The sequence below is a fragment of the Aquila chrysaetos genome, chromosome 14, assembly GCF_900496995.4.
Source record: "Aquila chrysaetos chrysaetos chromosome 14, bAquChr1.4, whole genome shotgun sequence".
In the NCBI taxonomy this organism is placed as follows: Eukaryota; Metazoa; Chordata; class Aves; order Accipitriformes; family Accipitridae; genus Aquila; species Aquila chrysaetos.
This window is the reverse complement of record NC_044017.1, coordinates 30,544,670-30,567,733: the sequence shown is the minus strand read 5'-3', so window position 1 is coordinate 30,567,733 and position 23,064 is coordinate 30,544,670. Positions and strand designations below refer to the sequence as shown.

Here is a 23,064-nt window from a genome sequence, read left to right as displayed (position 1 = left end):
TTCTGCTCAAAGGTACCTCTTAACAGAAGGATGGGATCCATACAAAGACACAAAGGCATATATTGTTGCAATCCTATTGTTGGAAGTAAGTCTAAGAGATAGAAGAAAAATTGAAAGGAAGACTTTCTGAGTCGAGTAAGTATTATTTCAAGAGCAAGGCTTTTGACTTCAGAGTCTTGGAGGGAAGAAGCATCCCATATGAGCCATACAGACAAAGGAAAATAAGATGAACCTGATTTTTGCCAGAAGCTGGGAAGCGACCATGCCACAGAATTTCTGGCAGGACACGCAGAGGAACACCATCGGTTCACTCATCATATCTGGACTGGTCAGCTTCTTCATATACCTATTTCCCTGCTTGAAAACACGGCATAAAATTGACCATCTAAAATGCAATGCCTTTCATGACCCTTGGATATGGGCATATTACACAGAGTATTAACAAACCCCACTGGGCCCTGAACATGCGACTAAACACAGAGGTACCTCTCTGGAATAACATGCAAGCTAAATAGTTAAGCCAAAAACAGGTAGAAAGAGGAAAAAAGTGAAACATTAATTCCTGCTGGCCAATGAAACTGTAGAGAAATTAAATTACTTGTTCAAGATGGACATCCTCAACAAAGCTAGGTATTCACACCCATGATAGAAAAGAACTAAAAGACCTAAAATGAAGTAAAAAAAAGTTTGAGAGTTACTACATTTAGGTAGGATAAAGTAACATAGTCATGACCTGAAGAGGACAGTGTGAAGCAGGGAACCCTATGGATCTGTGCAGACATTCAGATAGGCCCATCTCCTAAAGCTAGAGAAAAGGAAGAATGAAAATGCAGACAGAAACATGTTACAGAAAACTGGGAGGTTTTTTGGAAGAGTTTTTTCAAAAAACCAAGAAGCCACAATTACATAAATAAAAAAGGATTTCTTCAAAAAGGAGTAAAGGCACAGTATGGAGGAAAAAAGATAACCAACGAATAGAAGAGAGACCAACAGACGGCTATTGTAAGATATTAATTTTCTGTACTTCACATAGGAGATTAGGGACATCAGAAATTTTGTTCGTACACTAGGGGTTCTGAGGAGAAACACATCCATTTGTAGGTGGAGATAGTGAAGCTGCTATTGCACTTTAATCTCCATCCAGAAGTCACAACACGGCAACCTTGAGGCTATTTCAATGAGGAACAGAAACTGTTGATGGAGTCAAGTATTTCTTTCTCATAATCTTGTTTATTTAAAAAAAAAATGTCTACAGCTACATTTTTCTTGGAGATCGGCTACTAGCTGCTTGTTTTGAGTCATTTACTTTGACAGAATTGTTTCCAAAAAGCTCCTATCTACTGCAGCCAGAAGCTATGTCTGAACAAGATGATTCTCTTGTCAGCTGGCTTTTATATAGCTAAATCCTCTAAACCTGACTTTTCTTTCCCTTCTTTATTAATACTGCAATGAACTGGAAGTACTTCTGCAACTTGCCAAACCTTCAAAATATTTTTTTTCTTTAAATTAAGAAATATTCTGAACAAAACCAAAGCAAAACATTATTTTTTTAAAGTGAGGAAGATGCCTCTACTTTGAATGAAAACTACTGATTTATCTTTATAGAAGGCAAAAAGGAAGTGTGTGCTAATTGCCTCGTCCCTGAGAGCTCAGAGCAGATGACCCTTTTTAGCCTCGACTCCTTTCACAGGGGACTTTCAACTCACACACAAAACTGAACACAAAGCCAGCTTCAATTTATTTTATTCAGACAGTAACTGAGTCCAGGGCACTTGCTGGAGTTCATAGTGATTAATGAAGAGAAGAGATGCAACTGTCAAGCCCGTGTGAGAAGCCAGGTTATCCGAAGAGCACTTGGGTGACAAAGCAATGCTTAATCATGCTGAAGGCAGTGTTACAGAATGGGTGGCCCCCACCTTGCATTTTGTTTCAGGAAAAAAACCCCACCATTATAGCAGTATCTTCTTCGCTTACATAGTAGAGGCAGACCACTGAGAAAAGCAAAAAAAATTTAAAAAGCAAACCAAGTATTATATGACCACAAAATACAGCTAAGACATAGGATTCTGCACTATCATTAAAGGGCTGGATTTAATACCTGCTGCACCTGATGGAAGTCTTCCTCCTTGATTTGATAGGATTTAGGGATCAGGCCCTAAAAGCTCCTAATAACCACTTGGTTGGTGTAGCGTGTCATGAATTCAAAACATCGTTTAATTTTTGCCTTTTAAATTTTGCCAAATAAACGTCTTGTACATCAGTCACTTTTTATATAGACACACAAATACATCAAAAGGCCCATATAAACATCAAAGCTGACCACGTAAGAAGATGTTTCCCTTGCTTCCAAAAAGGACATAGGTGTTTCTGAACTTAGTAAGAGCTTGTGCACTTGCTTTCTAGCAAGTTTTCGACATCTCTCACCAAGTTTCCTAAATCCCAGACTTCAACTCTATGTTTATTTTTCTATTAAAATAATGGCGTATGCAACATTTGGGCAAATATTCTTATAAATCCTCTTCATCTTCTCTGGATGATACATAGGACACTTGTGCTTCACTCATTAGTTTCTGAAATTGATCTGCCCATAATCTATGTAACTCCAAATTACTTCATGCATAATTAGGCACTTCCTGATTTTCATTACTCATGTTTATCTCTGTAATATTTACACAGCACCAATCATACAGCTGCCCGTGTACAGATTGGAACACATCACTAATTACATACGTTTAATTTCGTTGTATTCCTCTGGAAGAGAGGATATTGTTTTCAAGGGCCTTGTTCCAGCCTCATCACCCAGATGTTCAGGGACCAAGAAGTCCCTGAGGTGTATAAACTCATTTGAATTTACTGACCCTTTCAGAGAAATAAAACCACAAGTAAAATATGTATGCCGTTTTGTTTCAAAACTTGTGTATCTATAGCTAAAAAGGTACCAGCTTGCATTCACTAAAGCTGGTAATACTTTACCTGTGATTCCTTACATACTGTTTTACAATATTTTTAAAAAAATTATATTAAAAGAAATGCATATTTTATCTGTTGGAAGTTTGAAATCTTTGTTGGAAAATAGTGTCAACAGATCAGTTTATGATTTGTTTGCTTTTCTCTCATCAATTTAGATGAATGACTACAGCCTGTTTAGGCCAAGCAGCTGCTTTTCAAGCAGCTTTCACAAATCTTACCTTCCTTCACACAGCTGAAGTCCCAGTATATACACAGGAGATAAAAATACAATCCTATTTATTTCCCCAAAACTTTATCCTATCCTCCATTTTGCCGGTTTCTAGACTTCCACAAATGATATGCTTAGGTAATTAAAGCATGTGAAACCTCTCTTTCAGTTGTACTATGCACATTTATAAACGTGAAGTAGTTGAGTGTAATAGAAAACAACTTCTCAGGTTATAAGAGCCTATAAAGTAATTAAACCAAATAATTCCCATATTCCAATCTATGTTCTGACAATTTTGATGACATAGGCACAGACTATGCAGCAACTAATATAATTCATTGAATACACAAAACCACAGCTCATTTTCCACAAGCATTGGTTCTCAGGCATGCTCAGGAACAAAAATCAGCATACGCACGCTACAGCTAACATGTATCATTTACGAGCCTAGTGTTTCACTTATATACAGCTTAGTGAAATTTAAAAAAATAAAAATCTAAATGCTATATAATAAATATACTCCACAAACTAATATCCAAGTGACATTCAACGTTACTTTTTTTTAAAAACAGCAAAAGGATGTATTAATTAATAATTCTTTCTGTGGCACACCAAGCAACTCTGAGAGTTCAGGATAGAGAAGGGGGAAAAATATCTGCATATGATTGTAATAAAATGGCTCAAATTGGGAAGAACTATTTGCTAGCTTTGTCCTTGCTAAGGTACTACAAACTGGTACAGTTTGTAGGAAGTATTCCCCCCCCCCCCCCCCCCCCCAGAGTGGATACTATATCAGATCATTTGTCTACTAATATAAAAAAAGAGCTAAAAAGAGTTAAAAAAAGAAAAAGCAATAAAACCAGTTTTAATAATCGACTCAGATCGGGTGATTAAGGTGTCAATTTATAAACCCTACACCATTACTCCTACTCCATTATGCGGCAGCATAACTATGTTGGAGGTGCTTCTCTCCAAGTTACCCTGAGTATATCTAACGGTCAATGGTCAATATTGCAGTAATAAAGTGTATTTCATACTACTTTACATTTGTGGTAGAAAGACAGGTGCACACAGAAATTAAAACAGACACTTTAATTCTGCTACAATTTAATAGGAAATATTTGTATGATTCAGTTTCACAGCATGCGTGAATATAAATCCTCCAGGGATTTAATTAGCTGTATTTTATCATAAATTGCACTCCCATAGACAGATGCTGCTCCTGCATCATGCTGATAATAACAAAGACCAACTGACACTTAAGAGCACATCTGAAATGTGTTTTTCTGAAGACATTAGGTACAGTAAAAGAATCACTACATAGTGCTGAATAAAAGTATCGATGGTTTTCCCAGCTGGTTTACCATACCGACTTGAAGGGCAGTTTATTTTATACAGTATAAACAAATTAACCTCATGAAGTTATACATTTTGTCAATCTACAAAACGTATCTTTTGCTTCTGATACCAAAAAGACTGTTTATGAAAATTCTCAGTTTGCTGTACCCATAGTTGTGCTGTCCAAGAGCCTACAGAAACACCCACTTGTTTTGAAAATCATGATTTTGATCAATTAACCTCTTGTCGACTGAAAGGTCATTTCTGCAATATAGCTATTTCTTAGTGCTCTAAGCATTTTGATCATAGTTTCAGACTTTTAGGACGTAGTACTTATTCCCTACATTTTACTTCAGAGAAAGAGTACCTACTTTTCAAGGACTTTGTTGAAAAGTCCCTTTTCAACATGTGGTACCAATTGCAAAGTAGTTTCTAAGCGGTTCCCAAAGGTGAGAACAGGAGCCAATGTCTGAGTTGAAATTAGAATTCAAAATAAAGCTATTGTTTGAAATATAATTTGAAAATTATATAATTTGTTTGTGGGGTTTTTTTAATTTTGAAAAGTATTACATAAATACAGATCTAACGCATATTTCTCTCTCAGATATTATCATGTAACATCCCCAGGTATGCATGCAGATATCAGTGTTGATTTCCATGTAGTCTTCTATTTTTATCACACGTTTTTATACTCCCGCCTACAGTCACATGCACTGAAATTTCTCTTTCAGGATGACTTCTCAATTGAAAATACATTCCAGAACGCTGGGGTTTTCTTCCCTTTTTTTACATAGAGAAATCTGGCCATGGGTATTTTTGTGCTCCCATTTCTCCTGTCTGTTTTCCAGTTAGAAAAAAATAGAGTGAACTATGATACAGATAATGTTCAGCCTTGTAACAGGTTTTGAACATAGGGCTTTCTTTAACCTCAGAAACAGATACAGTTACCTCACTGTTGGAGAGCTAGGATTCTTTCTTTTCCTTCTTTCAGATACGACACAGGAACTTTTTAAAATGAGCTTAGCAGCCAGAATATGTGTCTCATTGCTTCTAGCCCCAACTAAACCTTTTTTTTTTTTAAATCAAAACGATTTCGCAAGTGATTTTTTCACCTCCCTCTGCTTTTAAATCCAAAGCGGTTGCATTGTCGTGGTTGTGACAGTCTAAGGATTAACAAGAGCCTGGGTTCATGAGAAGTTAAGCACTCATGTTAGCCTATTTTTTTACATTTAGATTCTTCATCTTAAAGCTGTTGTCACATTCCTAACTTATTCTAACCTGAGTTAAGACGGTTCAACCAATTCTGCAGAAGGACAGAAAGAAGCCCGTGTGTCTCCACCATCTGCGGACTGGAATCATGAAGCCAGGGCCTTATGTTATTCACAGAAATGAACCCTGTAAAATCCCAAACTTCCCTGTGCCTGTTAATGGGAGTGCTGCGCAAAGCCTCAGAATTGAATACAGTCCAAGAGCAGAAGGAGCAGAGGAAAGCTCTTTGGTGAGCTGTTTCTTTTCCTAATCCATTACTATTTCTTCTTTATCTTCCTCCTTGGCAAGGTCTCAGTCAGCACTCAAGCACATACACACAATCTGAGGGAACAGCAGGACAGTAATCCAAATTTGTATTACCAGTCGCAGGGTACAGTTCCTCCTGATTCTGCCACTAGCATTAAAAAGGGTTAGCCAGATATCCCTGCAAAAATACTTAAGTATTCAAAGACCTAACATAGATACTTCATTGGCATTAACTTTGGTTAGGACCCAGCCTGTTCACACTTCCCTCAGTTACTGTTTCCGTGTGTCTAGCACCTGCAAGATAGTGCTGTACCTATTAATTTCTGGCAGGTCTTTTTGGACTTGCAGCAGAATGAACTCTGTGAAACATCTGTGAGGATGGACTAATACATTAATAAAGTTGGAAGTTTGCTATCTCTGGCATTAGTCATTTATAAAATCAAATGTAAATTGTCAGTAGAATACATAGTATGAGTTGAGCACAGAATTAAATTGCTTTATATTTTAAAACGGCTGCTGAAGACAACCCCTGGATAAACTCACTTGCAATTTCATCCGAGTCAGAAAGGGCTACCCTAAACTCACATCAGCGAATCTTCAACGGTGCTTGGCAATACTAGGAGCATCTGGCACACTTAAAGTTTGAGTGAGACAAGTACGCCGGATGAGAGAAGGGAAGGAAAAGTGGGGGATGGAAAAGACACACACAGAGAGTAAGGAATTGAAAAAAATCAGCCTGTCCTCCAAAACATCCCAATTTCAGTCAGTCTGCCGCTACAGGTTTCGCTATTGCCCTCCTCTACCTTGTAAATATAAGTTCTGATCTGTGCATAGAGCAGCTTCTAAATTGTTCAGAGACGGCCCAGCTAGAAAAGGCTTTAGATAGCTATGTTACAACACCTTTGTAAAGACAATGGATCCCAAAGAGAAAAAAATAAATGAATTTTGATAGGTCAGGTGACATATATCAATATATACTGCTATGATATACATGGATATCAATAGGATATTAATTCAGTTGTGCAGAATCAGTTTTAGTGCAGAACACCATCAGCGTTTATGTGTGTCAGAAACTTGGGTGAAGATGAGCACGCTTCATTTTTTTTTAATTGTTATGGTCCGTTTAGTGGCTTTGCTATATTCGTTACACTCTGTTGGAAACTTCTGTTTCAAATACCAGCATATAATCTCTCTCAGGTTCACTTTATGCTATACCTTGCTTCCAAACTCGTGGCTTGCAAGCACCTGAAAGAGGAGGAGCTGACAACTCTCAGATGCCACACTACCCATTTTAACTTTGTATTTGGACATTTCAGACTTTTTGTGAGGCATTGGGAAAGCACAGAGCAGTCACCTGGAACAGTCACCTCCAAGGCAAAACAGATCTTCAAAACTCCTGTGCAACATGGCATTTCTGCCTTCACTGCATGGGCAGGAGTCAGTTCCTTGCCTTAGGCATGAAACTGATTATCCAGTCTTATATCCATGTATTTCTTAGAGTCACGGAATGCTTTGGGTCAGAAGGGACCTTTAAAAATCATCTCGCTCCAAACCCCCCCGCCACGGGCAGGGACACCTTCCACTAGCCCAGGTTGCTCCAAGCCCCATCCAACCTGGCCTTGAACACTGCCAGGGATGGGGCAGCCACAGCCTCTCTGGGCAACCTGTGCCAGTGCCTCACCGCCCTCACGGTAAAACATTTCTTCCTTATGTCCAATCTAAATCTACCCTCTTCCAGTTTAAAACCATTGCCCCTTGTCCTGTCACTACAGGTCCTGCTAAGAAGTCTGTCCCCACCTTTCTTATAAGCCCCCTTTATATATTTAAAGACTGCTGTAAGGTCTCCCCAGAGCCTTCTCTTCTCCAGGCTGGACAACCCCAACTCTCTCAGCCTTTCTCCATAGCAGAGGTGCTCCAGCCCCCTGATGGTTTTCGTGTCCCCCCTCCGGACCCGCTCCGACAGGTCCATGTCTGTCCCGTGCTGAGGACCCCAGAGCTGGACGCAGGACCGCAGCTGGGCTCTCACCCGATGGGAGCAGAGGGGCAGAATCCCCTCCCTCGACCTGCTGCCCACGCTGCTTGGGATGCAGCCCAGGACACGGTCGGCTTTCTGGGCTGCGAGCGCACGTTGCCGGCTCGCGCCCGGCTTTTCATCCCCCGGTACCCCCAAGTCCTTCTCGGCAGGGCTGCTCTCAATCCCGTCATCCCCCAGCCTGTGTTGACACTGGGGGTTGCCCCGACCCGGGGGCAGGACCTTACATATTATATATATGTGTGTGCTACAGAAGAGAACCACATTACTCAAGAACAAACTCAAACAAAATAGTAAACTGAAGTAACATGGATCCAAAACCTTAATGATTGCAGCTAGTTGTCATAAAACTGCTGAGTTCCAGCTCACTGCCACGGGCAGCAGGGAAGGAAGGAACTGAGCAGCAGCGAGCCCGCAGCACTCTTACGCTTTCCTGTTGGGATACATCACAGCATTCAAGGTACGAGGATAGCTCAGAAAAAGCTTCTCATCCCAATCTCAGGTACGGATAAAGCACATCAGCCCTACAATGGTTTCACATGGACACTGTACTATTCAATAAACATACTCACAGCCAGATTTGTAATACTCTTTCTACCAGTGCAGATGCATTTGTGTTAGGTCCCACTGATGGTACTGGCTTAGTGTATAGTGCAAAATTTTCAGCAAAGCATCACGGATACTGAAATGACAATGATTAAATCCCAGAGAAATCCACTAACTGCAAACAAAGGAGGCAACAGCTTATCAGAAACATCATAATAGATCATAACCAGAAACCCCAGGAACTGTATGATTATTGTCTACAAGGTTCACTTAAGAAATGTATTTCATTAAAAAGCACAAAGCAACCTGCAAATTTCAAACTCAATGTAGACTCAAAAGGAAGGAGTACTTGCATGATTTGCACATCACTAGCACTGACATTTAAGTCACATTCTGTTGATAAAATACCATTTCAAAGAGAAACCATCTCATTCTCTCGCAGCCCTGTTGGTCTTGCGATGGTAACAGGATAAAAATAGCAGCATATATTTCTCTTAAGGCCATAAGCAGATGTGTCTGTATTTAAATGCAGGCATGGAAAATACAAAGAATTTGAAAACCATCATTTTGATATTGTTAAATTTGTGCATGCACATGAATGTACGTAAGAAATATTTTAGGCAGTGGTCCTTTGTATTCATTTCTGCTTCTTTCAAGCTGTGGAAAATAACATTCTGTAGAAGAGCTTTTGTGAAAAATATACTGAAAATGATTTGCACTTGACTTGAAATGTAAATAAAACCCCTAGGATTTTAAAGTTCCTTCACTCTATTTGCAACTTAAGTATAATTTGTTGGCCTCTGATACTGACAGTCTCCTTTTCTCTATCCAGAAAATTCAACGGGAAAAAAAGTGAGTTGAAGTAGTCTAGATGACTGAAATGCAAAGCATTTTACATTACATCTCTCTCTTAAAAAAAAAAAAAAAAAAAAGAAGTAACTTACTATTCTTTTTCATTTTATGGCGTTCATCTGAATTCAACTACCAAGCCATTTTAAAAACATCCCAGACTCCAGCATTGGCAGGTGGCTACACAATATCCTCTCTTTTGGAAAATATTTCAGGATTGCATCTGAGTACTAACTGATGGTTGCAGTGCTTCAGCATTTTGTATGAATATCTGAGGTATTTAGAGAAAGAAAGATTCTCCCATAAAATGTAATGCTGTGATTAATTCCTAAAGCTGGGATCTTTTCCAGCCACAGAGCCTTTGAGGAGCACAGGAGATACCTCTGTTTGCTTTCCCCGTGATGTAGCTGGCCCTGTGGCACTCCAGGAGTTAGGCTCCCGATGGAATTTTGCTGTGTCTTCAGGAATTAAATCACCCACCGATCACAGGGAACCCCAGTTTGAGAAGCATTGGAGCCCTACAGACAGAAACTCCCTCAAAAAAAGAACCAGAAATAGAGGATGGATGGTTTGTCATCTATGAACTCATTTGAACTTGGCGACATCCCAAGTAACAAGTGCTATTTGGATGGATGTGTATGTACTCTGTCACCCTTCAGGCCATCATTTTAGCACCTTCCTGCAATTCCATGAATTTCAGAAATATTTTAATACACCAGGAAATCAATACGTCACCAACAGAGCTTGCCACCCGGTGATTCTAATCTTTGATTTTGCACAAGGACAACTTTTAGTACTCAGTGATATCATACAATTTTTGGAGCTCCTTGGCAGCAGGGTAACTGTTGGACGATACTAGTCTACCGATCTCTCACAAATTGCAAATATCATCAGTAGTATGTGAACAAAGTTGCTTAAAAATAGAAGATGTGCTGTGGTGCTGACATTCTACATATTGTGTAAATTTGAGCTCGTCAGCCTGGTAGATGCCAAAGCAGTTTTGCAGAACACTGGCAGCACTTGGCATGACTATAGCATCTGGCATGGCGGCTAGGAAGAGATCCATGAGCTTCAGCGAGCTCTGCTCTGCAACAGAGAAAATGAAGATTTACATCCAAACTCTGACACCGATGTAGAAATGGCCTTTTTTATACCAGCTAGCTATCCCACCTTCCCTGACAGGGTCAAGCATGACGGTAAACGAAAAGAACAGAAGGTTAGTATGTCTAGTAACACAGGGTAAGTGATCATAGTTAAAAATGCACTCTCTGAAAGAGATTTTCACCCATTATAGTGTGACTTTCATCCTACAGATGGAAAAGAAGATGAAAAGGAGGAATTGGTGCTGCCCTGGGAACAGGAAGGATGTCCCTAAGTACTAAACAAGTCCCTCACCGATATCTGGAAAGCACCTTAGCAGCAGAGACATCTTTGTAATTGTTGTAGCCCTGGTAACAGTAAGGTAAAAAGACCTCCAGCACTGTACGACACCAAAGACTTTGGTTTCAAGAGAAGGAAGCTGTGCCACTGACATTTAGGTTTACTGGAAATACAAGTACCCAGAACTTCTGGTGCTGAGCACTGGTACTGAATGAGGCTTTTTTCAGCCTGAAGAAGCTGGCTACGACTGAAGCCTGAATATGTTCCAGGGCGACTATTTTTAGCCTCACCCCTTTCAGCAGATAAAAAGGAAATGGATGCTTTTTGGCTAATTACCACAAAGGCAAACTGGATATATTCTTAAATGCAACACCTCTGATAGCAGGGAAAAGGAGCAATGTAATCAGCAGAAGAGGAATGGTGTTTCATGAACTCCCCGTTAAAGAAACAGGACAATGAGAACTCTCCAGTTACAACTACTGATTTCCTTCCCCAGGGTATAAGGAAAAATCCGTGCAATATTTGCCATAAACTCTTTTTAAATACGCATCCCTAAGTAGTTCTCTTCTTTCTGAAAATGACCTTCATGCTAGGCTCCTCTCAACAACGCGCCTTTCTAAAAGGCACAGAACACATTCAGTACACCCGCTATTAAAAAACGCGAGAGCATCCCAGCAGCATCTTATCACACAATTTCAATTCCAGAGCAATGCAGGGGTGTCTGGACACAGTCTTGGGCAACTGGCTCTAGGCGGCCCTCCTTGAGCAGGGGGTTTGGACCAGATGACTCCAGAGGTGCCTTCCAACCTCAACCATTCTGTGATTCTGTGCCTGTCACCTGGAAATGATGATACTTAACAGACGGAAAGAAGGCAAATTTCCTGCCACGCTGTAACAAAGCCATTTTAAGGTGAAACAAAAGGAGAACGGTAAGTCAGCCAGCAAGGAAGCCTACTTTTTTGATCCTCTGCCTCCAGGCATTTGCAAAAGGAAGGAAACTGAGATCCAATGATCAGATCGACAGTCTCTCACAAAATGTAAGAGAGTATCGGTTTCCATAACTAGTATGATTCATATGCTGGAAAGTATATTGCAAAAACATAGGAATGTTTCATGCCTCTTTTTTTAAATCTTTTTTTTTTCCCCTAACCCCCCCTCCAAATTAGTCCATATACACCTGGCTACTAGAAGCTGAAGACAACAACGAGGTTAAAAGGATATGGTAACCTTCTGCATCCAGCTGCAGGTTTAAGAGAAACATGATAAAATACCTGCTGCATTACAAACAGTAGGTTATTCCTTATTTATTAGCATTATTATAATGGCTGGAAGCAGTGCCAAAATTAGGACCTTTTCATATCACTGAACAAAAAAGCATGGTAATATAAAAGACCTATTAAAATCCAGTCTCAGAACAGCACTTGTAAGAACAGTAAAAGACAATAGACAAAATGGAAAGGACAAGAGACAGAAAAAAGAGCCAAAGATCACAAAGAAATACATAGCAAATCAACAAAAGCAACTCTCCTGACCTCTGAAATGGGGAATAACCACTCCTCCGAGCTGCTGAACTCATTTCACTTTAACCTTATTTTTCTTACTTGCTCTTCTCCATTACTCTATTCAAAAAATGTGAAAAATGGACCAAAAATGGACAAAGAAACTTAAGTACTAGTGTGCCTGCTACTTTGCAGTCCAATTGTTCACAAGTAGAATGGTATTTGCTTGATTTGTAAAAACTGGTGGGTGTCCAGGAACATAAGGCAAATATAAAATACACCTCTCAGCAGTACACCTTAACCCTTATGAACATGATTATTAGATAATTTCCTACAAATTGCACATTATTCTCCAGGAAAAACGGGCACTGGAAATATTTTAGCACATGGAAAAAAATGTGTTTTTTGTAGTTAATGATGAGTTACTCAAAACATCCTAGGGAACGTCTTTTTGTATTATGTTGAATCTTAGTTCAAGACAAAGGAATTGATCTTCGATACTTGAAAAATCAAGATTGCACTGACTGACAGGCAGATGCAATCTCAGCTTTGTGTAAAAAAGGCCTCCCCCTTCAAACAAACTGAACAGCATTTGTGCAGCATATCAGGTTTTGTGGAAAATGCACGGATGTATTCATACATATTTATTTTGAAAGGCAATTCATAGCCAACTAAGCATATCTACAAGAATATATATGAAGTGGCATGATGGTCAAATTATTCATTTTCTTTTGCTAGTAGGGGGTATTTGCAGGAAAAAAATGGCATAATGCTCATTTTCAGCAATATACTGAGCTGTCAGTCAATACTCTCACAGTATTTTAGAGGAGATGAGAACTCATCTGCACTAACTAAATTTCACTTGCTTGGCCTAGACTACCAAGTGTCAGGACTTCTAGTGGCCTCCATAATACAGCTGTAAAGAAATGTGACTTTTCAAATGTGGAAGTTCATTAATTATTCTAGAACGTTTTGCAACCCATTTCTCCTAAAGCCTATCATGCATGTTTCTTCCAGTAGCTTTTTCTAAGGACATTCATCATGCTCTCTGTAGTAAACTCTTAAAAGAAAAAGCAAGAAAATATACAAAATTCTTGCAGCCTTGTTACAAGCTGCCATGTTGGCAACTGACATTTTCACTAATGATACTTCAAGATGTATTTTTAAGTTACTTAAGAGAATTATAGGGATTACCAGCCTTACTGGAGTGTTAATAGTCAGCTCTTCTAGGCTTTCTGTAATCCTGGGACTCCTTTTTTGTTTTAATTTGGTGTACAGTTTGGGAGAGTTCAGTAATTCACCTTATGTATAACTGAATCAGAGCCATTTTGAAAGGCAACCAGCATTTCACTGGTACATTTCAGAATGAAACAAGGACTCTGATTTTATCCCAGTTTTTGCCTGCCATCCACTCCTGTTGGGGGAGTGCTATCAAACACTGCATTCAGCAACTGCTTGAGCTGCACTTTGCATGTGCCTTCAAAACCTGCCCCGAGAACTGCGAGCCTGGTGCCCGGCCACCCCATTGCAAAGGACCCGGACCTTGTTACAGCTACTCAACTTGACAATGTCAGTTTGAATCGGAGCTTTGCAGAAGTCGATCCCAGAGATTATTTTTCTTTTCCCTTCTTAACTTTTCCTCAAAATGAAATGTAGTTTGAATGTATATGATACCGATGTGTTCAAATTATTTTTGAAAATAGAATTCTTTCTGTCTGTGAGGAATGGAGAAACAGAAGTAAGCAGAAATGGGAATGGGGGACTGAGAAAGAACTGGGGAAGAAGAGGGTTCGCTATGGTCAGAGGGATGAACAGAATGAATGTGAGGACCAGTGCAAGGAGGGAAACAGGTAATTTGGCAGAGAGATGGGGTGCATGCCAGTCCCCCATTTTCCCTCTTTCGTGCATAGCAAAAGCCCCTTGGGAGTATCAAAATCTTATTCTTGTCTCCTCGCAAGTCAGCTGGAGCCTGAGGGGATCCCGAATGTTTGGGGGACTCCTCTCTCCCTGTGCCCTGTCCTTCCCACTGCAGACAAGCCTCTCGGAGGACCTCTCTCTTTGGGGAGTCATTAACCCCAAGGCAGTTAAACACTGGGATCATGGAATGAAGGTAATGGAATCAAAATTCTTAAGCCTCAGGAAGACAAAATTAAGGGACAGATAACGCCTCCTCATGGTGGAAAGCTGACTACAGCGAGATGAAGAAAATAGTCTAGTTCGGGTGGGACTGGCTGGGGTGGATGTGGATGGAGCGTGGCAGAAGGGAAAGGCAGCGTACCGAAGGCGACACGTCCAGCGTGTGCTGTACAATGAGCCGTGCGGGTATCCCCCCCTGCGATACACACCCTCCGCCACAACAGTTGACGTGCCACCGTCTTCCTTCGTCTGACAGGCTCGATGGGGCAAGAGGGGAAGCATCAACCAGAAAGAGGAGCGTAGGGACGGTATTTTCTGTGACCACCACACAGTAAAAACATCCGCAGTTGGGAACAGTCCGCCTATGTTTTTCACCCACAGTCCAAATATTTTTAAGTGGGACCGTGAGATCCACTCCCACAAGACAGAAATTAGGACAGGTGCTTGGAAACCCCATATTATTGCCTCAACAGCATCACCAGCAGTAACTGCAAATGTATAACTAATCATTAAGGCGTTACAAAGAACAAATACATTGTTGGTAAAAAATTTCTAGGAAATTCAACAGCATGAAGCTTTACTAGTGCAGGATAGCAGGTGTTTCACGGTATTTGTTCCCCTTCTAGAACTTGAAGTTCAGGAAAACGGAAAAAAAATAAATAAACGTGCCAACAACAAAACTTCCAAAATGGAAAATACCAAGTGAAGGTCACACAACCTTTGTTTTACCTTTCTGACCAGTTATCCCGAGACACACATTTGCACCTTGTATTCAAAGTGTTGTGAACATCAGCCATCTACACCCTTCCTGTAATCAAAAAGCTGCTCCTCGGGAAAAAACCTTCCCGTCTGCTACATGTGATAACGCTTTCACCAAACTCTGTGCTTTCATTGCCCACCCTTAAACCCACACGTCACACATATCTCCCACCTAACTGCTGGCAGCCCCATCACAAGACCATCACTTTGTCCTCTCACTGAAACTGCCATGGAAATCAGATGCCACGTCACGCCACAAACCCATCAGCCGACTTCCCTGACCCAGATACAGATGGTAAAATAGATGGGATCCATAGCTGCATTTAATACCAGGGAGGTATATAATCCCTTTTGGTCACTGCCAGCTCTCGGAAAACAAATGATTGCAGCTATTGGAGTGTGCAGCTTAACTTCATTTTCTAGATCTTCAAAGTTTGAAGCAACTGCATTTATCTTTTATTTCCTTCCCAACTCAACTTACTATTGTAGCACTTAAGCCTACACAACAGACTTGCTGTTTTATCAATATTATCAATTCCACCTTTGGAGAGTCTCTCTCATGTAAAGCACAATAGTAAATAGAAAAATGAATAAAAATGGTTCAATATAAACACAGTTCTATAACTTACGTGGTTTATCTTCAATGCTGTCACTTTTTTAAAGCACAAATACAGACTGCAGCATGTTGAGGGTGGGAGAGAGTAAAGGGAGTAAAGAGAAAAGTTAGATCCTACTACTCAAATACCAGAGACGGTATTTGGACATAAACCAATTTCTTCTGAGGCTGTGACTGCTAGATCTGCTAAATCTCATGCTGATTCCCACAAGATTATTTTTTTTTTTAACTTTTTGGTAAGAGGCAAAAAATCTTTAACAACATGGAAAGTTAGAAACTAGGCATATACAGCCTGACAATTTTTCTACAGGAAAGAAAAAACAACAGTACCATCAGTTTTCAGCTGCCAGTTCTTCCAAACACAAAACCTGCCTTTGTGTTTGTATCTTTATTGCTCCTACAGGAGTTGAACACAACAAAATCAAAGACCAGGAGGGGCTCCATGCATGCGTGCATGACAGAAAGTAGAATGCTGAAAAATTCAAAGTTTGGGTAGCATGTCATTAAAGCTATCAGTTTTGTTTTGGTCTCCTGCTGTGGCCTTACCAGAAGCAGCTTAGCTGATCAACTAATAGAAAACTGCGTACAAAATGCAAAAAAAGCACTTGGATCAGGCAACCTGTGATTAAAACAATTATGAAGCAAATACATCCCACAGACTATATTTGTATATATTTAAAATTGCCAGATTGAAATGAGTCCTTTTCTAGTAACATCACATTTGCTTCATACTCCATTTCACACAGATGACAAAAATCATGATAGCAATCACAAAACACAGTCTGAAATGAAGTACTCCACGTACATGAGCAAACTTATGGTACTGATTTGCCAACAGCTAGAACATGGTCTCAGAATTGAACACAATAAGGAAATACTGGAGCAGTTTAGATGACAGAGGAGGTTAATAAAACATAAGATACGGCAAATGTAGTATATGATACATAGAAAACAGATCAGGAATTGAGGAAAAAACATCACTTTGCCTTTTCTGCATTTCTTTTGATGATTCGAAAACTAGTCACGGACGATTCTCTTCCTGAAATCTCCTGCTTTGGATTTCTCTATTTACAGCAAACTCACAATATAAAAGGATGATTTAATTAAAACACACATGCTTGAAATATATAAATAAGTATTTAATATAATACACAATTCAATTCCAAATCTGATTTATTACTAGAGTACATCATCAAGTTAATTATCCGTATGATATATGAAGCACATGGTAAATTCTAGATGTAGCAGATTAAATTTTCAAAAGTCACTAAATGACTCTGTTAAATGTATGTCTTGTGGTTTCCATGCCACTTCTGACATTTTCAGCCATTACCTTTCCTACCAAGCAAGCCAGTCTAGGTCTAGTACTTCTCCCTGAACTCTCTCCTATTTGGGGCATTTTAAATATCTTTTCAGAGGTGCTCTTCGTCTAGTATGGCACAGTATTAAGTGGAATTACATTTGGATGATCCACACAGAAACCCATACTCAAGAAGCGTGTCCTGACCAGACCAATGTAAACCTTTAAGTCCTCAGGAAATTCAGCTTTAATCACATTTGAATATAGCCACACATTCGTATGTTCAGGTATGAAGAGGCACAATGTGTGCTCTAGTAAGAGCTTTGCACACGATGGAACGCAGAAGTCTACATCATCCCACCAGACAATACCAGAGGGAGGTACAAGCCCCACGCCAGCCTTCCTTCCCTCCCTACAGTAAATCCACCCCGAAAGCAAGAACAGTTCCAATCCTGTATAAATCCTCTGTAAGACCATGATAATACTGAAGTCATCCATCCCTAGTAAGACAATAATAAAGCATCAGATATCACATATCCATTTGTAATAGAGCGCTCCTACCTTTTCAGTTTCATATAATTTTCACTAGCTGCAGGTCTGCACTCAGCACGCTGCACCACTATTCCTTCCAAGGAAAGTTTATCTAGAATGAAAAAAAACCAAAGCAAACCTGGACATTAAAATAAGATTCACCAACATGGTCAACATTTGAATTATTCTTCACTAATTAAGTATTTAGTAAATATCATGTAATTGTAAGTTCTGAAATCTCAAATTAAGTTCTAAAAATCTCTATTTAGACACCAAAGAAATAAGCAGGAAAAACATGTTTGCACAGCTGGTATACCCTAGACTTCCTGATTTTGCCATCAGATGTTTTACATATTAAGAACGAATCACAAAGACCAAATTTTAAATAAGAGATGGTAACTGTGTGGTCGCCCTTTCTCTAGATTGCTGCACTCATTAACTAGGAACTGTTTTCTGGAAATATGTATTGAATACAGTTAGTGACCATGAAAAAATTAATCTACAAAGTGAACCCGATCATCAAAGTATCCAAAATTAGTGGAAGATAAAATGAGAGGTAATTTTATTCCTATCCTCAGAAAAAGAGTAACCTATTTTCATCTTATTGCCATAAAAAAAAAATTGTTCACTAAAGGAACATAATGCAATACGAGTAATTACTACATATGCTAACACTCAGGGAAAAGAAATAAAAACTTGCAGTTAGTAACCTAGGAGATCACATACTAAGTTTTAGTTAATCCTGCTCTCTGTACATTCACCTCTGTAACACAGTCACTTTGTAATCCACCGTGAACACCTTTTGGCCTAAAGCAACGATGACTAACAGAGCAGTGCAATAGTACCAGCCTACTCCATAAAGGTGGAAAAGTCTAAAAATTAAAAGCAACTTCATGTAGAAAGGAAGAGAGAAGTGATGGTGGGCAAACACCTGCATGTGTGTGTGGGTGTGTGGGAATTCATCCATCTCTTTGGGGCACAGCCAGTGCAATATGTGTAAAACAAACACCTCTGGAACAGCCTTGCATAACAAGAAAGGATGAGCTTTAATGGCTTGATTAGCTCTTCACTATTTAAAACGTACTTCCAACAGAGAGTCTCATCTTACTATTGGTGTAGGGTACTACACTGTCACCGTCACCTTCAGCAGGCAGTGTCACAAAAGGTAACAGAAACGCTTAGAAGTATTGATGCAAGTAATGCAAGGCACTCTGCGACATCTCTAATTTTTCTGCTGCCTTACAGACTGAAATGTTATTACACCTGGAAATCTACGTCTGCTCTCCCTGAATAAGGCAGAGAGTGATTACTTTGACACCATGTATTTTAAAATGCTTTAATCTAAAATTTCTTGGTTTGATTTAAACTCAGTCCCTGAAAGGAGTAAGAATGCCATACTTTTTCAGGTAGTTTTGAATGAAACAAAGAAAATTTGTATTAAAACACTTCTGGTTTTACAGATTCCTAAGGTTTATGGTCAGGAGAGACAACATGGCAAATTTACCTGTCTGTGATACACAGGCGGTCAGGCAAATTTCATCCTCTTTCTTCTATACAGAACCCAGTAGCTTATTTGTGGCTAAAGTGGTACTAATATTGCTGCTTAATTTCTGATATGAATTTGCCTTCAGCTTCTAGCAGTTGGTTCTTCTTATGACTTTCTATACGGTGCTAAAGAGCCTTTTAGTACCTGGTGTTTTCTCCCTTTGAAAGTACTTCCACACTGTAATCAAGTCACTTCTCAATCATCTTTTCAATAAATGAAGTAATTCAAGCTCATGCATTATCTCACCACAAGGCATTTACACCACACTTAAATCAGTTTTGGGTCTCTTATCTGCACCTTGTTTTAAGAATACAGAGAACAGAAAACAGACCTAATACTATTGTACTGGTCTTACCAAAACGAGATACGGAGGTAAATAACAGACAGGAGCTGGAATTTCTCTCACCTCTCTTCAGCCATCTCAAGGTTATTCAACAGACTCTCTGAATTCAGCTGAGAGAGGGAGCAGGGGAGACTTTCAGAAGAAAACTGGTCCCATCTCTTTCAGGATTCAATGATCTGCCCTGTGCTGGTGGGTTTTTTGTGGTTTTGGTTTTCGGGTTTTTTTGGGGGGGGCGGTGGTGTCTGTGTCTCATGACTGTGCTTCATGTTTAGATGGCTAAAACTGGGTTAAGATCAGTTTGTCTCTAAAAATCAAGTTCTGGGGATTAATGGAGCTGACTGGCTATTATATCACTAATAGATCTATTTTGAGTCTCTTCTAAGCCTCACATTTTACTTATGTGCTCTGCATTCCCTGTTCCTAGATGTATAATTGCCTTTGGCTTGGTTAAAATGCATTGCCTTTAAACAGATTCTGCGAATTAAGTGATTCCAGTCACACCATGACAGTCCTGTCCAGCATTTGTGTCAATCATGACACATTTTATAAGCAGTGATTCTCACTTACTACTGTCCCTCTTGCTAATCCTGGAGGAAGCCCTTCAAACTACAACCCGAGTGGCTTCCTACTGATAATTACTTTTTGATAACTGTCAGCCAGTTTTTAATCTCGTTCTGTGCTTGCAATTTTTTTAGACGTAAATCAGAATGTCACAAGATTCAAAATTACGTGCAATACAAAATGCTAAGCAGGCTGCAAACGTGCTGTTACTTTTAAACTCACAATCTCCAAAATAAATAAAATTAGGTTTGTTTGACCAGAAAACCTTTACATAAAGCCATGTTTGCTAGCATTCATTATATTTCTGATCTTTTCTACCTCTTGAACTCCATGACAATTTTCCCACTAGTTTCTATGGTACAGGTTCAAGGCTAACTAGCCTATAGTTGTCTGAGCCATCCAGCCCAGCTGTCTGAACACTGACATGCTGCTATCGATCTCTCTGCACCTTGCACAATTTTCAAATTATTCTTAAGTTTTCAGAATCAGTGAACCGGATAGCTCCCCCCCCCCAGCTATTTAGGAAATGAACCTGCCAATTAAACGTGCTTGTCCTTAGTAATATCTCATCTTTGATGTTCTGGCTAATACCCTCTTTTAATTACCACTGATCCGGATTTGGCTTTTGTGCTGGTTTGGGCTGGGATAGAGTTAATTTTCTTCATAGTAGCTGGTATAGGGCTATGTTTTGGATTTGTGCTGGAAACAGCGTTGATAATGCAGGGATGTTTTCGTTCCTGCTGAGCAGTGCTTACCCAGAGCCAAGGGCTTTGCTGCTTCTCCCCCCGTCCCACCAGCGAGCAGGCTGGGGGGGCACAAGGAGTTGGGGGGGACACAGCCGGGACAGCTGACCCCAACTGACCCAAGGGATATCCCACACCATACGACGTCATGCTCAGCAATAAAAGCTGTGGGAAGAAGGAGGAAGCGGTGGGATGTTGGGAGTGATGGCATTTGTCTTCCCAAGTCACCGTTCTGCATGATGGAGCCCTGCTTCCCTGGAGATGGCTGAACACCTGCCTGCCCGTGGGAAGCAGGGAATGAATTCCTTGTTTGGCTTTGCTTGCGTGCCCGGCTTTTGCTTTACTTATTAAACTGTCTTTACCTCAACCCACGAGTTTTCTCACTTTCACTCCGATTCTCTCCCCCATCCCAATGCAGGGGGACCGAGCAAGCAGCTGCGTGGGGCTTAGTTGCTGGCTGGGGTTAAACCACGACAGTCCTTTTTGGTGCCCAACGTGGGGCTCGAAGGGTTCAAGATAACCACAGATTTGGTTGGAATGTGCTAGATTGAATTTATAGCTGTTACTGCTGTTTAGCTATTAATTGACAGGCTTCTGTGCTTGCTAGGGGGCTTGCTTGCCTCACTGTATATTAGAATCTAGTGCTCGTTAGCGGCTGCTTTTTGTTTTCGCTGCTTGCTCTACTGCTGTACTGCTTATCGTCTTACTCTGCTGTGCCTGGGAACATTCTGATAACAGCAACGGCCGTGCGCCTGGGCTGGCAGATGGCCAGGGCATCGCTGCTGCTTCTGCGCTGCTGTACTGGACAGGCTGGATCTCCAGCGTGAACTCGAGTCGAAGGGACCGTGGCCGTGGATAAGCCCCTGCCCGAGCAGGTACATCTCAAAGCGTCTGCGGCCGTGGTTATGTCTGTGCCGCAGCAGGTATAGCTCTGAAGGGATTGTGGCCCAAGGAGAAGTCCACGCTGGAGAAGGTACACCTCAAAGCATCTGTGGCTGTGGGTCAGTCCACGCTGGAGAAGGTACACCTCAAAGCATCTGTGGCTGTGGGTCAGTCCACGCTGGACAAGGTACACCGCGAAGCATCTGTGGCCGTGGGTCAGTCCACGCTGGAGAAGGTACACCGCGAAGCATCTGTGGCCGTGGGTCAGTCCACGCTGGAGAAGGTACACCGCGAAGCATCTGTGGCCGTGGGTCAGTCCACGCTGGACAAGGTACACCTCGAAGCATCTGTGGCCGTGGGTCAGTCCACGCTGGAGCACCTCAAAGCGTGTGGCCATGGATAAGCCCGTGACAGAGCAGGTACACCCCTGGAGGGACTGCAGTCTGGAGATAAGTCCAAGCCAGAGCAGGGGCAATGGGAGGAGTTCATGGCAATGTTAAACCCGACGATCTGGTCCAAAGGGACCAGGGGTGGAGATTGTAATAGAAATACCTTTAAATTGTTGTAACCCTGGATTTGAGTTGCATGTCGTAGGAAATACTACAGCAGAAACCACCTGAACTAATGGAAGACAAGCCTCACAAGAAGCAGTGCAAGCGCAGCAGCGAGCTGACCCGAGCTGGCTTTGGTGCCCAGTAACTCCAGGCAACACACCACCTCTCCCGTCCTGAGTGACCACCATAACAGATGGAGCCCAAAGGCATGGACTAAATGAACTCGGTGGACGCTTTGTGGACATTTTAAAGACATTTGATGGGGGTGGTCCATAGACTAAGGGAATGATATCTGTGTATTTTATCAAAGGACAGGAAGGGTGATGGTGGATAATGAGGCTGTATCGGATAATGTGGTACCTGAGCATGTCATAAGTGGTATGGAATAAGGGGTGGAGAATGCGCTGGTTTTGGCTGGGATAGTTATTTTCCTTCATAGTAGCTAGTATGGTGCTATGTTTTGGATTTGTGACCAAAACAGTGTTGATAACACAGGGATGTTTTTGTTACTGCTGAGCAGTGCTTACCCAGAGCCAAGGGCTTTGCTGCTTCTCACCCCGTCCCACCAGCGAGCAGCCTGGGGGGGCACAAGGAGTTGGGGGGGACACAGCCGGGACAGCTGACCCTGACTGACCCAAGGGATATTCCAGACCATACGACGACATGCTCAGCAATAAAAGCTGTGGGAAGAAGGAAGGCGGGGACATTCGGAGTGATGGCATCTGTCTTCCCAAGTCACCGTTACGCGTGACAGAG

General features: G+C 41.0%; 1 protein-coding gene across 2 annotated transcripts in view; it reads right to left on the bottom strand.

The window, feature by feature from the left end:
* GTF2F2 (general transcription factor IIF subunit 2) overlaps positions 1-23,064 on the bottom strand; it is a 91,576-nt gene that overhangs the window by 29,862 nt on the left and 38,650 nt on the right. For both annotated transcript variants that reach the window (XM_030036322.2, XM_030036321.2), the window contains one exon: positions 17,710-17,791. In XM_030036322.2, the coding sequence (XP_029892182.1) occupies positions 17,710-17,791 (82 nt within the window). The remainder of the gene's footprint in view (positions 1-17,709; positions 17,792-23,064) is intronic.